The 14,899-nt window shown below is 59.0% G+C and overlaps 1 protein-coding gene across 1 annotated transcript; it reads left to right on the top strand.

Annotated features, from left to right (window-relative positions):
* The first annotated feature begins 660 nt into the window (after nt 1-660).
* C25H6orf132 (chromosome 25 C6orf132 homolog) lies at nt 661-11,581 on the top strand. The gene is given in 7 exon segments (XM_036398620.2): nt 661-811; nt 4,464-4,579; nt 7,815-7,890; nt 8,212-8,582; nt 8,584-9,915; nt 9,917-11,070; nt 11,479-11,581. Coding segments are annotated over 7 exon segments (3,303 nt in total).
* Nucleotides 11,582-14,899: the final 3,318 nt, after the last annotated feature.

The raw sequence follows: 14,899 nt of genomic DNA on the forward strand, positions 1-14,899 counted from the left end.
GGAGGGAGGTTTGGAATCGAGATTAGGGCACGGCTCCTCACCCACAGGGCGCCTGGGCAGCGCACCGGGCTCTCCGGAGCGCCCGGACGCGGGGCTCAGGCACCTCGGGGCGTCCTGCAGGGCCAGCACCCGCACCGGGACGGTCCCCGCCGGCCGCAGCGGCTCCCGGAGCCCCGGCTCCCGGTACCCTGCGAGCCCCGGCTCCCGGTACCCTGCGAACCCCGGCTCCCGGTGCCCTGCGAACCCCGGCTCCCGGTGCCCTGCGAGCCCCGGCTCCCCGCGGCCCGGTGCCCTGCGAACCCCGGCTCCCGGTACCCTGCGAACCCCGGCTCCCGGTGCCCTGCGAACCCCGGCTCCCGGTGCCCTGCGAACCCCGGCTCCCCGCGGCCCGGTGCCCTGCGAACCCCGGCTCCCGGTGCCAGCGGTGCCCTCGGAGCCCCGATGCTGTCGGAGCCCCGGCTCCCGGCGCTCTCGAAGCGGGGACACCTGGAGGAGCGGGGGCACCTGGCGGGGAGCGGGGACACCTGGAGGAGCGGGGACACCTGGCGGAGGGCGGGCCCGGGGTGGGTGGGGCCGTCCCCGCCCCTCCGGAGCTCTCGGCCCCGTCCCCCGGTGCCGCGGGATGCCCGGCACGGCGCGGCGCGGCTCGGCCAGGCCAGCATGAAGAAGCACCAGCCGCACTCGGTGCAGGGCACCTTCAGCCGTCTCTTCGGCAAGCGCCACTCCAGCCCCAGCGCCGCGTCCCTGTTCGCCACCAACCCGCCCTGGATCTTCACGCAGGAGGTGACCTCGGACAGCGCGGGTGGCACCGGTCAGTGTCCCCCGGCGGCCGTGGGGCTCGGCCGGGCGGTCCCGGGGCTGAGGGGTGCGGTGGGCTCGGGGGCTCCGCTGCTGCCCGCGGGGCGGCTCCGGAGCGCGGGCTCCGGGAGCGCTCGGCGGCTCCGGGATGCGGCAGCGCCGGTCCCGCCGCTGTGCCCGAGCGGGAGCTGGGGGTCCGCACCTCGGCTGGGCGGCTGCCGCTCCCGGCGGGTTAAACCCGGCTCAAAGAGGCCGATGAGTGACTGCAAATCCACTTTATTGCTTCCCGTCGCGCTTTCCCACGCCATGTTTGATCTGCGCCTTGCCAGGTCGGAGTTATTTACTCATAAACCTGTTTCTCGCAGGGCTGCAAGCGAGGACGGAGCTGAGGGTTGCATATTCCTCGGGATTTATTTGTGTTTCTTTGTGGTTTTAAGTGCAATACGGTGCCCTGGAGGCTCATGTAGGAGGGAGCCAAATTAATAGTAATGGAGCCGGGGAGATAGAAGATAGCAGTTTGTGGATGAAGTTTGGTGGCTGTAAGAGCCCGACAAACTCTTCCAAGATTAAAAAAATGGAAGTGCTGCCTGCTGAGCTGTGCAGGGTGAAGTATTGTCTGTCAAAGCAACTGCGAGGTGGTTACACCCCAAAGGCCAAGCTGCTGAAACCAAGATAAAATGAAAATGTGACAGGGAGTTTCATGCAACTCTGCAGCCTAGGAGGAAAATTGCTGATTTCTAACTGTCGTAAATCTGAGGAGGATTCAAGCTTCTCTCTGATGTGGTTTGGATTAGAAAAAAGAAAAGAAGTTGCTGTGTCTGCTTATTAGGAGCCTGATTTCCGTGGCTGCGGTTCTGCAGTGGCAGTACTAAAGCTTTCTGCTCAGGTGTGGGTCGGACTGCAGAGGAAGGGCCGGGAATCCTGAAACCTGAGCCCGGGGAGCAGCTGGTGAATCGCTCCTTGCTTAGCATCCTCATGGAGTTTCTGCCCGGAATGGGGCTCGGTGAGGGTGCAGTGGCAGTGGGACACCGCGGCTGGGGGGACAGGAGCCCAGGAAGGGGGACAGCAGCCCAAAGCGGGACAGACAGCAGCCCCAAAGGGGGACAGCAGGGACAGCAGCCCAAAGGGGGACAGCGGGGACAGCCCAGGATGGGGGACAGGAGCCCAGGAAGGGGGACAGCAGGGACAGCAGCCCCAAAGGGGGACAGCCCAGGACGGGGGACAGGAGCCCAAAGCAGGACAGACAGCAGCCCCAAAGGGGGACAGCAGGGACAGCAGCCCAAGGTGAGGACAGCAGGGACAGCAGCCCCAAAGGGGGACAGCAGCGCAGGGGCCAGCTGTGCTGTCCCCAGACCCACGCACAGCAAGTCCTGGCCCTGTTTCTGGGCCATTTCCTGCAGGGCTCTGTGCCTGGAGGAGTCCCCTGCTCCTGCCGATCTCCACCTTGGTTTCTCACACAAAGTAAACACAAGTTAGGCAATGTGCAAAGGGTGTAGGTTTGCATGTCCCTGACTCAGAGATTCCTGAATATAGTGACTGCAGCCTCCTCCTCCTCCTCCTCCTGCTGGGAGCTGTGGGTACCCCGGCTCAAACCTGCTGCACCTCCTGCAGGTGATGCAAGCCCCGGGGAGGAAGAAGTTCCATTACATGCGTGGCAAATTGTTTATTTAATTTCCCATGGCTGAGCGAACAGAAATGTCTCCAGGACAGGCTGAGTGTCAGAGAGTGGCCGAAGCAAGGCCAGTGCTTTGAGCCAGCTGCTTCCCACAGCTTCCAAGGGTGCGTTTCCTGATCCCTCCTTCCAGGAAAGGAGGCTGGCAGAGCTCAGGGCTTGCTGCTGATGGGCTCCCAGCAGGCAAGTCCTGTTTATCTAGCAAAGAAAACACAACTACAAGCACTTCATTTTCCTTTAATTAAAGCATTCAGGGGAGCGATGCTTAGTAATCTAGGATCAAAGTCCTTGTGATCTTTAATCCAGTTTCTCACTGGGTTTACCTAGTGACTGTTAAATATAAAACTCATCATTTCAAGTCTCAGAACTACTCTGTTGCTGCTCAGGCTGTCTGAGTCCAAACTCTCCTGTTGCCTTGGCCTTAATTCCTGCTCCTTACTCACTGAATGCAGGGTCACCCACAGAATTAATCATCACAGAATCACAGAGTGCTTGGGTGGAAAGGGAGCTTAAAACTCATCTCATTCCACTCCCTGTGAGGGCAGGGACACCTTCCCCTAGGTCAGGCTGCTCCAAGCCCCATCCAGCCTGGCCTTGAACATTTCCAGGCAATTTGCTGGCACCTCTGTCCTCCCTGGGACTGCAGCAGCTCCTCCTGAGAGCTTCTGGGCCCCTCCCAGGCAGGGAGGTGGTAAAGGCTTGGTAGGACCAGGCTGGCTGAAGCACAGCTGGCCGGTGATTTGAAAGCTGGACAAAATGTCCTTTGTGCAAGGAATCACTCGTAGTGGGAGAAGTTTGGTGTGAGGGAGGGGAAGCTGTGATTGCCTGGAGAGGCAGTGGCAGCAGGGCAGACGCTCCTGGGGGTGTCCCAGGGTAACCTGGGGGTGCTGAGTGGGAGAAGCTGGCGTGCTCCTGGGCTCTGCGGTGTGTTTGAAGGTTATGTGGAATTCATCTGCCTCCAGTCCCTCAGCAGAGGCTGTGCTGCCTCATGCCCAGTCCCTGGTGTGGTCAGGCTCTCCATTCCAGGTGTTCATGCAAGTGTTTTCCTTCTGTGGGACGCACACAGAGCATTTGCTCTCCTCTTTTTCCTAGACTTTGTGTAAAGCTGTTTCCCTGGGAGCTTCCTCCTGATTTCTGCCCATCCTTCTTCTTCTCCTCCCTTCCTCACTATCAAAGTCTGTTGTTGGGAGCACTCCTGCAGCTTTCCTTCAATCAGAGCCATTTTGTTGTTTCCCCCTCCTTCCTCAAACTCTCAGAATTTCTTTAATGTCTGTCTCCTTGGCTACGAGTTATTTGTGTATCTCCTTCCAGCCAAGGTGGGGTTTGCATGCTTCACTATTTCTGCTTGTTAATTCATGCTGCTAATCAGACACAAAGAACATAATTAAATTAATTTTATGAGCTTTATTCACTGTCAGAAATAAACCAGCCCAAGGGGTGTGGCTCAAGGTGAAAGCACAAGGCTGGGAACCAGGAATTCCTGACGGCTGCTCCTGCTTGTCACAGCAGGGCCCTGTGACTTCCTGCCCTGCTGCCTCCCCACGCAGGGCAGTGTTCTGTGGGCAGGCTGGAGGGTGGTGAAGCGCCTGGCACCCCTCTGGCTGGGCTGGCAGTGCTGTGCCACAGAGTGCTCGGCAGGGCAGGAGCTGTCCCTGCTCCTGGCCAGCTCTGCTGCTGCCTCCCCTCAATTCCAGCTGCTCAGACCAGCCAGGATTGCCTCCTGTTCCCTCTGAGCTGCTCCAGTTCGTCCTGCAGAGCTCACGGAAGGTGTGTGACAGGGCTGTGAGTGCCTGTCCTGCGCACAGGGACCTTCCTCTCCTGTCTCCCACTCACCTCCAGGACACCCAGCTTTTCCTCAGGGTCCGACGGGCTCTGCCCACCCCTGGGGCTGCTGCAGCAAATTCTGCCCAGCTCTGTGTGAGCTCAGGGTGTCTGTGCTGTCCCCAGCAGTGCCCAGCTCGGTGCTGCCGCTCACGCTCTGCTCTCCCCGCAGGTGATGTGATCGAGGTCTATTACGGGGACAATCGCTTCGGGACGGTGACGGACTCGGGCACAGCCACGCTCAAACCGCGCCCGAGGGTCCGGCCCCTGCTGACCTTCCTGCCCCTGGTGAGTGCCCCAGTCACTGCTGGGCTGCCCTGGTGCCCAGACCCAGAGCTGCTGCCCCCAGCCCCTACTGAGGGGAGCAGAAATGAAAGCAGAACCCCTCTGAAATGAGGCGCTGGCTACAGGGATTGATGGTGATCTGAGCTCAGGCTGCTCTGGGGCACAGAGGAGGCACTGGGGGTGAGGTGTGAGCACTGTCAGACTGCGTTTTCAATTAAAAACCAATTGCTGAGCACGGGGATGATAGATCAGGCTTGCACTGCAGTTCATCTCCCAGGTGCTGGCAGGATCTGTCCCACACCAGGAGTGTGGCTGGAGCCTGCAGGGCTGCACCCAGTCCTGCTGAGCAGAGGGTGAGGTGATGCTGTGGCTGTGCAGGGGTGATTCTTTTCCATCTCTGTATGAAAAACATTCCCAATCCTCAGGGCTGTCACCCAAGCCCCGGTGCTGCCCACACAGGCAGAGCTGGCCCTGGGGCTCTCTTTCCCTTCTGAGGGTCCCTCACAAACCTGGGCTGCTCGTCCCAGAACCAGCTCTAACTGAAGGAATTAGCAGGAAGAGGCAGCATTTTGGAGGCCCAGTGTGTGTTGGGTGTTTGCGCGCTTTTGGTGAGGTTTGATCGTGATTTGATCTGGCACTGACTCCGCTGCTGCCTCGCACATACCTGCCCCAGGTCCACACCTGCACGGGGCTGTTCTGCAGCTCCTGCCTTAACCCTTTCCCCCCACCCACCCAGCGAGCAGCTCCCGGTGAGTCAGGAGGATGCTCACGCCCTGCCCTGCAGCTCCTGAGCCTCTGCACCTGGCTCAGGAGCTGCTTCCTGCCCCAGCCCTGCTGTCCCACAGGAATCAGCAGGGACTGCAGGAGAGGGGTCCCCCCTGCTCCCCCAGCACTGCAGGTACCCAGGGAATGAGCTCCTGCAGCAAAACCCACACTGCCCTAGCTCAGAAACAAGGAGTTGGAGGCAGCTCCTCATATTCAGAGAAATTCTTGATCTCCCTGAGACCCCAGGGTGCTCGGCAATTGTATTTTGGGTGGCTTTTGTAAGGGGCAGCTCCAAGCTTGGTCGTTGAATGAGTGAGCTCCTGAGAGCTGGGGAGCACGGGGACAGGCAGGCTCCCCTCACTGGGATGTCTGACTCTGTTCCAGGGATGAAAAGTGATTCCTGGTGGTTGCAGTGAAAGCTTCCCCCCCACGGGCTCCTCAGCAGGCACCAATCTGATTCAGGTACCACAAACTGGAAATGCAGGTTCCTGGCACAGCACCCAGAGCCTGCCCTGAATCAGCTGGAGCTTTTCTGGGCTGGCCACACCCCAGCAAACACCGGGAACAATCTTCCCAAGCATCTCTGCAGGCTGGCAGCGTGCTGGGGATGCTTTCCACCTCAGAGGCCAGCCCATGACGTGGGGATGGGTGGTTTTGGAGAGATGCTGAGCATTAGCAGCTGCCACAGAAGGTTTTGGTGAGGAACAGGCTTGCCCAGTTTGAAATGACACATCCAAAAGTTCTGCTCCTTTATGGAGTGCAGGCTGCGTCCCCCAGCTTTGCAGGGCTCTCTCCTGACTTTGCAGTCCCTCTGCACTCCTCCAAGCAGGTGATGCAGGGCTCGGGCGTTTTTGTTTCCCTGCGAAGGAGCAGCTCCCCTCGGGGTGCTCTGCAAACCTGCAGCAATGGATTCCCATTGCAAACGGGGACTGCCGGTTTGCTCTTTGCGATTTTGGTGTCTCACTGCTCTGGACAATTTAACTGTCAGCTCTTGAAGTGCCTCTCTTGGTCTTTGTCTTCCCTCTGGCTCTCAGATGAATTTCAGGGCCCGCCCTTGTGCCTTTGCAGCCCTTGGCTTCTCCAGCAGCACGGAGCTGTCTGGTCCCTTGTGCAATCCCAGGGATAGGAATTCCCTCACTCCTGGCTCACCTGTGACCGGCTCAGTGCCTCGTGGTTATAGGGGATCTTTGGTCATCTGCAGGGTGAGCGATGTAGCAAGTGAAACGTGTGCATTTTCCTATTATTTTGGCCAAAGCTGGGGCATTCCAGGGCTCTTCCACAGGAGCCCAGGTGCTGCTGTTTTATCAGCTCTGCCCCAGCAGCTCCTGAGCTCCCCGGGCAGGGCAATGTAGCTGTGATGGGCTGGATGGACAAATCCAACTGACCTTTGATCCAGGAGACTTTGGAATCCCACGGCAATCTGATGTAAAAACGGTGATAGCGACAGAGAAAGGCAAAGGGCAGGGGCTCAATCATTATCCAGGCTTTTGTGTGCAGGAAATGGCTCGGGAGAGGCGCAGGCTGATGGCAGGATAACATTTCCTTTGTCAAGGGCTGTTAGCAGTGCAAACAGCTGCCCGGGGTGAGCAGGAATGGATGTGGGGCCTGCCAATGGGACAGTGCGTCCCTCGTCGGATGCTCCCTCGGAGTTTTGTATCTCTCTGACATTGCTGTGCCCCGAGATGCCCGCCCCCAGGCCCAGTGTGACACCCCCCAGCCGTGCCCTGCACACGGGTGCCCAGGTGTGGCCCGGGTGCCCAGGTGTGGCCCGGGTGCCCAGGTGTGTCCCAGAGCCACCCCAGCCCCTCAGAGCCAAACCAGCCGTGAGTCAGGGACAGGAGGGGCTTTTGCTGCTGGCAGAGCTGTCAGGCTCCAGGTGAGTCACCTGCCCCAATGGCTCACCTGGGTGGCTGCAATTACCAATTACAGCAGTGCCCTCGCTGCAGGCGCCCTCCCAGGTGTGTAGGCTGCCAAGTTGCCGGTCCTGTACCAGCTACGGGCTCTCAGCATGAGCGTGAAGGGAGTAACTGAGCAAAACACAAAGAGCAGCTTTCCCCAGAGTGCTCAGATATGCTGGTGGCAGTTTCACAAAAAGCTGGAGGTCTGTCTGTGACTGCAGCAGTGCTTGCTGCAGAGGAATACCCACCAGAGTGCCCAGCACACCCAGGGGAGCTGCTCAGTGCACGGGTACGTCAATGGTGAGGGGCTGGTGCTGCTGCTGGCAGCTGGGCAGCCCTGAGGGGGATGTGAAATAGCCTGAATTCCTCCCTAGTCCTCCATCACCTGTGCAGCCTTGATGACTTCACTCATCCCCTCAAAGCCTGTCAACAGCAGCTTCCACAGGGACCTCCATATCACAGACACTGCCCTGGATCCCATCAGGGCTGTGTGGACAAATTACCAGCTGCTCATCAGCCCTTTGCTCTGATCCCTGGCTGTAAGACTGACAGCTCTGTTTTCTCAACCCCTGCAGAACGCCCAAGAATCCCACGGGGTGGCTGTGCCAACGCCATCGGTGCCAGAAGACTTTGTGGAAAAGGCAGCTCTTGGTAAGGGATGTTCTTGGTGGAGTCCTGAGCAGCACAGTGTGCTCACGGAGCCCTCAGGGCAGGAAATGTGTGTGTACCCAGCTCTGGAGCAGACAGTCTGCTCATATATTTTCATGCTAAAATAGAGTCTGCTATTAATTATTTTTTGAAGTCATTGAAAATTAATTAATTCCTCAGGGGTGAGGCAGAGTGGCTGTTAAGTTCAGGAAGTTTTAGACAAGGCTGGCAAGGGGCTGGCTGGCTGGGCAGGCCACTGGCGCAGGCCAGGCTGGCTCAGCAGCGATGGGGAGGGGCTCACAGCTGCGCTCTCTGCTCCTGCAGGCTCTGTCTCCCAGCTCAATGGCAATATTCGGATGTACAGCTCGGTGGGGGACCTGCGCCCGCAGGCCCTCGATGGGCACGGCCTGGATGAAGAGATCCCCCCGCCGCCATCGGTGCCCCCACCGCCCCCTCCAGCGCCCGTGGCGCCCCCCGTGGCCTCGCCGGTGCCTCCACCCCCCGAGATGCTGCCACCACCGCCGCCGCTGCCGCCCGAGACGGTGCCCCCGCCTCCTGCCATGGCAGCGCCGCCGCCGCCCGCCTCGGCCCTGTCCTCCCCCAGCACCCCGGCTCCTCCCGACTTCATCCCGCCCGCCCCGCCGGGCGCCCGGGACCCCTTCGGCCCCGGCATGTCCAAGTGGAAATCCGAGACCCGTGCTGAACACCAGGCAGGGGGACGCCGAGGGGCCGCTCTGCGCTGCCGAGCCCGGGGTGCCTGCAGCCCCCAGCCCCAAGGAGAGCCCGCAGCCCAAGGCCGAGCCCCACCTGACCTTCCCCAGGTCGTTCAAGGTGCCGCCGCCGGCCCCGGCGCGCTCCTCGTCCATCCCGGTGCAGGAGGGCCGGCAGGAGCCCGTGCCCAGGCAGCCTCACGCCCGGCCGCCCCTGCCACCCTGCTTCACCATCAGAGCTGCCAGCAAGGCACGGCCGGGAGAGGCCGAGCAGAGGAGCTCCGGGCTCAGACAGGGCCTTGGGAAGGCGGCTGTGCCCCCTCCACTGAGCCCCAAGCCGGGCACAGGGCTCAGCCAAGGTGTGAATCCCGCTGGCCGCCGGTCCCCTCTGCTGGGCTCCGAGGGGGAGAGGATTCCCCAGCTGAAAATAGCTGGGAGAGACTCCCCTCCAAAATCTGAACCTCTCACTGCAAACGACCTGGATCTGCCTCCTCCAGACTACCCGAGCTGCGAGGATGACTGGAAGGATGCCAACAACCTGAACAAGCTGCGGGACGAGCTCTCAGCGCTGCTGCGCTCCCCGCGCCGCGAGGAGAGGCCGCTGGAGAGGCCGGGAGCTCCCCAGCCCTTGGACAGCAGTCCTAGCCGTGCTGGCAGCCGGGAGCCAGGGCTCAGCGAGCCCCAGCTCGCCAGGAAGGACACGGGGTTATCCAAGGGAGGGGAGAGTGAGAAGAAAGAGGCGCCCAGCAGCCCCCCCAGCACCAGTGGGGGCTCTCCCAGCACTGCAGTCACTGCCCCGGAGAGCAACCCTGACACACAGCCCCGCAGTGTGATGACAATCAGGAACGAGCTGGAGGCTGTGCTGTCCCTGAAGAAAGAGGGGAAACCTGCCCCAGGGCTCAGCAGCCAGAAGCAGGCTGTGGAGAATGGCATCAGCACCCCACAGGTGAGGAAGAGCCCCCCTGACGTGAGGAAGAGCCCCCCTGACGTGAGGGACTCAGTGGTGCCAAAGCCGGTCCCCAGCCTGCTCCCCGCCCCGGCGGCTGCTGTGGAGAAGGATGAGACAGACCACGAGGACCATCCTGCTCCTGCTGCTGGCCAGGTCACAGAGGACGTGAGCCCTGCTCCTGGGTCCCTCCACAGCAGTGTGAGTCCCCCAGAGCCACCCCAGGAACCGGCAGAGGAGCCCCCAGCTCCCAGCCCACCCTCAGCCCCTGTGTCCCCTGCACAGAGCCCGGCACCACAGCCCAGCCCGGCCATTTTCCAGTACAAAGTGCACCGGGCTGGGGCCAGCTCGGCCGAGCCGCCCTGTGCCCCGGGCTCCGCTGAGCCACCCCATGGCCCAGGGCTCAGCTGAGCCGCCCTGCCCCAGGAGCTCGGGCAGGAGCCCCCCAGGCACCTCGGGAGTGGGGCAGGAGGAGGTGCTGATCCACCCGGTGACGGGGGAGCCCGTGGAGCGGGGCTCGCCCATGGCCCTGCTGCTGGCGGCCCGGCAGCGTGCCCAGAGGAGCCGCCAGCCCGGGGACGGGGCGGCCGCACTCAGGGCGAGGCCGGCCCTGAGACTCGGCAGTGCCTCCTCGGACACCACCTCGTCCACCAGCTTCTTCCGCCACGAGTCCAAGCCCTGCTCCTTCACCGTGGTGCCTCGGCCGTCTGCGGCCAGCCCAGCGGGGTCTGGCTGGAGCAAGCCCCCCTCGTTCTCCAGCTCCTCGGAGCAGGGCCGGGCCGTGCGGGAGGCGCAGCCCCCCGGGCCCCGGCGAGCCGCCGCCTCCAGCCTGCTCCGGGGCCTGCTGGACTCGGGTCAGCCCGGCCCGGCCCAGCCTGGAGTGCCCAGCGAGGAGGAGAACGGGGACACAGCGCTGGACTTTGGCATTATCCCCCCGCCCCCTGAATTCAGCAATGAGGCCAACGAGGGTCCCCTCCCGAGCCGGGAGGAGAACCGCAAGTGCCCCAGCGTCCCTGACAGCGGCCGGGGCTCGGGAGAGCCGCGCTATTTCAGGTGGGCTGGCTACAGCCGCAGCTACGGGGGCAACAACCAGGAGCCAGCAGCTCTGCCACCCTTGGAGAAGAGCTGGAGGAACGGAGACTTCACACCGCAGTACCCGGATCACAGCAGCTCCTCGAGCTTCCCCAGCCACGGCCCCAACCCACGGCCGCTGATCAAGAAGCGCCTGTACATGTCGGAGCCCGACAGCTCCTACCCCCGGGCGGCCGCAGCCCCCCGGGCTTCGGGCACCCTGGCCTCCACCATCTCCTCCTACGGCCCTGGCGGGTTCAGCTCCACGCCCAGGGAGGGCTCTCGGCGCCCGGGCCCCAGCCCCGGCCCCAGGAACGGCCCCTCGAGCGCCCAGGGCAGGCGGCCGTCAGCGGACGCTGCGGGGAAAGCCACGGCCTACGGCGGCACCGGGGCTGAGGCCAAGTACAAGGGGCAGAACGGGGACTTCTCGCCCGCCAGTGTGCTGACAGCCAGCAGGTACGTGCCCCCTGAGCCCACGTGCCCCCCTGAGCCCACCCTCCCTGCCCTCGGTGTCCCTTGGAATGGCCCCAGAGCAGCACTGGGGCTCCAGGGGAGTCGCTGCCCCTTTGCCCCTGCTGCTGCCCTGCTCCGAGGGTAGTGACCGTTTCTGGCTTCTCCCTGGTGCCAGCTGTGCCCCCGTGCCCATGTCCCTCCCCATCCACCTCGCTGCCCCTTGGCTCCTGCTCTGAGGGCAGTGACTGTCCATGGCTCCTGCCTGGTGCCAGCTGTGACCCCCATGTCCCTCGCCATCCCAGCTCACTGAGGGGAGACACGAAGCACTGAAATGCATCCCTGCGGTGCTGACCCAACACCGTGGTTTGCCTGAGCTTGCTTTGGGTGACTGTCCCTCTGTTCTCCCTGCAGGCCTGCCCACGGCACCCCACACTATGGGGCACCCTCCAACACCTTCACGGTGCGGCCCGGCACGCGCCAGCCCATCTCCTACTCCTACCAGAGCCACCGGTAGGCCGAGCTCAGGGCTGCCCTGCCGGCAGCTGGCTGGGAAGGGACGAGAAGGTGCCTGGGTTGGTCTCTTCCTTCTCTACGGGCACCAGGGATGGTCCCAGCCCAGCCTGGAAATGCACTTGCTTGGAACTGCTGCTGGGGAATGAGCCTGAGACTGGACTTTTCTCAAAGACTGCCATGGAGAGTCGTTACTGCGGTGGGCAGGCTGCTGCCGTGTTACGTGAGCAAACGTGGTTTCCCTCTTTCCCGTTCTCCCTCCTGGGTTGTTTTCAGAATTGCAGCCTAATAGGCTGTCTAGGAAAGCCACAGAGCATCCTCAGCTCTCTATAGAGAGCATCACCACTGGAAAGGTTGATTTCAGTTTGGTTTTTAATTGGTTTAACTCCAGCATGTTTGGGAGCAGGGAGAAACCAACTGAGAGATGTGCACAATGGAAGTAAAGCAGTGTATAGCTAAATGTCAGGGATTGAAATAAGAATGTGAGGCCAGTGGGATAGGAGGAGAGTTTAGGGTGCTTTGATCCTGATCCTTGCTGTCCTTAAGGGCTTGGAGCAAATCAGTTCTGCCTTAAGCCCAGCTCTGGGCAGTCAGTGCCTGTCCTGCTGAGCCGGGCTCTGACCCCTTCTCCAGGAGCAGCTTTGGGAGAAGGGGCCCTGCTTTGCTGTGCCTTTTGGTCGCTGTAAATGTTTCTGTTGGCAATTATTCCTCATGGAAGGAGGCTGTGAGGCCTGGCTGGAAGGCTGTGAAGCACTTTAGGGATGTAGGACACAGAGCAATCCTTTTCCTTGGGCAGGTGGGTGCCAGTGACTCACCCAGTGCTGTGCTGCGGGTGCTCTCCCCGAGGGCTCTCTTGCCATTCACAGCCCTGTGCCCCCCAAAGTGTCCTTATTTCCTCAGTTATTAACAAGTGTCCTTATGAACCGTTCCACTGATCTGGGACTGAGGAGCTCCATTTCAGTGTGCCTGTTGGTGCAGGTGGGTGTCTGCAGGGCACCCAAAGCGAGCTGGCTCGCTCTGTTTCCCTCAGTGCTGCTCCAGGTGCTGCAGGTGCAGCCCTGCCCCTGCTCCCCTCTGCTGCCTCAGAGCAGCTGCTGGTGCCTGGGCAGGGCTGGGAGCTCTGAGAAGCCTTAAAGAGGGTTCCAGCTTCCAGAGTGAGCCGTGGGGTCTCACCACAGCTGACCTGAGTTGTGAATAGCCAACGTCCTGAAACTAGAAACAGAGACTCTTCCTCCTAGGTAAACCTGCTGAAAATCACTGTAAGATACCTGTAAAAACTTGTAGAGAATTTTTTCTTGTCACTGATAAACTGAAAGCACTTTGAGACATGAGTCTGTTTTTATGGAAAGCACTTTCTATTTTCAATGCTATAAATGCCACTGGTTCCACTCCAGCTTACCCTGCCTGGCACACACCTGGATGTGGCCTGCAAGCAGATCTTGCTTTACAATGCAGCTCAAAATCAGGGATAAATTTTCCTTCACTGTGGAATTCTCAAAAGTTATCTTGATATTTGAGTCATATCATTGACAATCTGTGTTTTATGTTATTTCCAGCTTTACCTAATAATTTAACAGCCCTTTCAGATATTGCAGCAGCTTTAAAGTATTCTGAACTTCACTTTGCTGTGAATAAATGAAAATGCAAATACAATAATCAGTCTAATAGCTAATTCAAAGGGCATTTTTATGCCAGCAAGTCACAGTGACTTAAAAGATTTCCATTGCTCACCCCAGCCAATATTGAAATAATAGGCTTTTAATATCTGGGTGTTGGTTTTAAAAACATATTTATGGAGAAAAGTGACTATGGAGTAGCTATAAGGACATTTAAGTGTGCCAAGTGTCATGTGGAATACCACCTGCCCCAAAACATGGAATTTTCTCCATGCAAGGAGCATCTTGAGCATTCTTATTCATCTGTAGAAGTACATTCGTGCTCCTCCTTGAGGGGCTTCAGGGTCATGTTTTGGTACTGGATGAAGTTTCACCAGTTTAACCTGAAAGCAAACAAAGAAGTCTCTTTGATAATGTTGCAGCTTAATGGGTTTTTCTTCCTGATACTTTTTTTCCAAAATAATAAGCTATACTTGCAAACGAGTTCTCAGAAACAATTTTAAGGCTGGGTGGGCAATTTCAGCTTTTGACTTTGCCCAGAAGTGGGGAGGGCAGGGGGGTATGTGTGCAGTGTTCCACCTCAAGAATTCTTCCAAATTGCAATCTCCTGAAGCTGTTTTTTTCTTTTTAGAGAAAAATGTGACACTCCAATGTTGATACCTGCCTTAAATGTCACATTTACTACTTCACCCAGACACACAGTTCAGGTGTGGGTGAAATATGGTCTTGGACACCATGGAGTGTCTCATTTCTAGCAGACACAATTGCTTTAATTTAGTATTAGAAGTGTGATAATCGAAGTCAGCTTTATAAAACAGCCACTCTTCATTCAAGAGCAGCACTCAGGGACTGCCCAGGGGGCTGAGCTGTCACTGAATCAGGCTGGACTCTGCTCCCGGTTGTAGGACTGCTTAGCATGCAGGTTCTCAGCAGTGGGACTCTTCTGTTCTTCACTTTGCTCTATCCCTGCTTCTTTTGAATGCATTCAGCAAATTCTGGTATTTCAGGAACAGCTCACCATTGATTCTGGGGCCACTGTGACAAAGGAAGCACTGTCAGAGCTGTTGGCAGCCAAAGCACTTGGGGACAGAGTCAGATCTCTCAGCAGTGAGGACTGCAGGGGTGGGGACGAGCCCCCCTTGCTGGGACAGGTAACTCTGGATAAACAAACTGTCCTTGCATTCCTGCTCCTCCCAGCTCTTTCACGACAGAAATTTAGCAATAGAGAAAGAGGAAACAAAACTAAGGGGTATTAATGGAGCAGAGCACCCTGCCTCAGCCCAGTGCTGAGAGCAATCCTGAAGCCTGAGTGTGGAATTATTCTCATTTCACCCTCTCTGAGGCAGTGTGGTAATTCAAGTCGTGATACAACTGAGATTATCCCCTGCAGCTGCCTCTTCCTCACAAGTTCCTGCTAGGGGAGTGTAACAGAGCTTTAGCTGTAAAGTATTGAACAAAGTCTCTTATTTATGAGTGCCATTGAACACCAACCTTCTTGCATTAAACATTTCTGGATGTTTTATTACATGTGTGGTTTGACTTTTTTTGGTGTTGCTTACATGGTCTGTCTGCTGGAGGACTGGGAAAGGTTTGAATTTCAGCTTAGCCAGGGCTTGGTCCAGTTTCTCTGAGCCTGATCCAAAGCCTGTGGCCATGTCAGTGTTTCCAAAGCCCAGGCAGGGCAGGAAGGGGCAGCTGAGCCCCAG

The sequence above is a fragment of the Molothrus ater genome, chromosome 25, assembly GCF_012460135.2.
Source record: "Molothrus ater isolate BHLD 08-10-18 breed brown headed cowbird chromosome 25, BPBGC_Mater_1.1, whole genome shotgun sequence".
Classification (NCBI taxonomy): Eukaryota; Metazoa; Chordata; class Aves; order Passeriformes; family Icteridae; genus Molothrus; species Molothrus ater.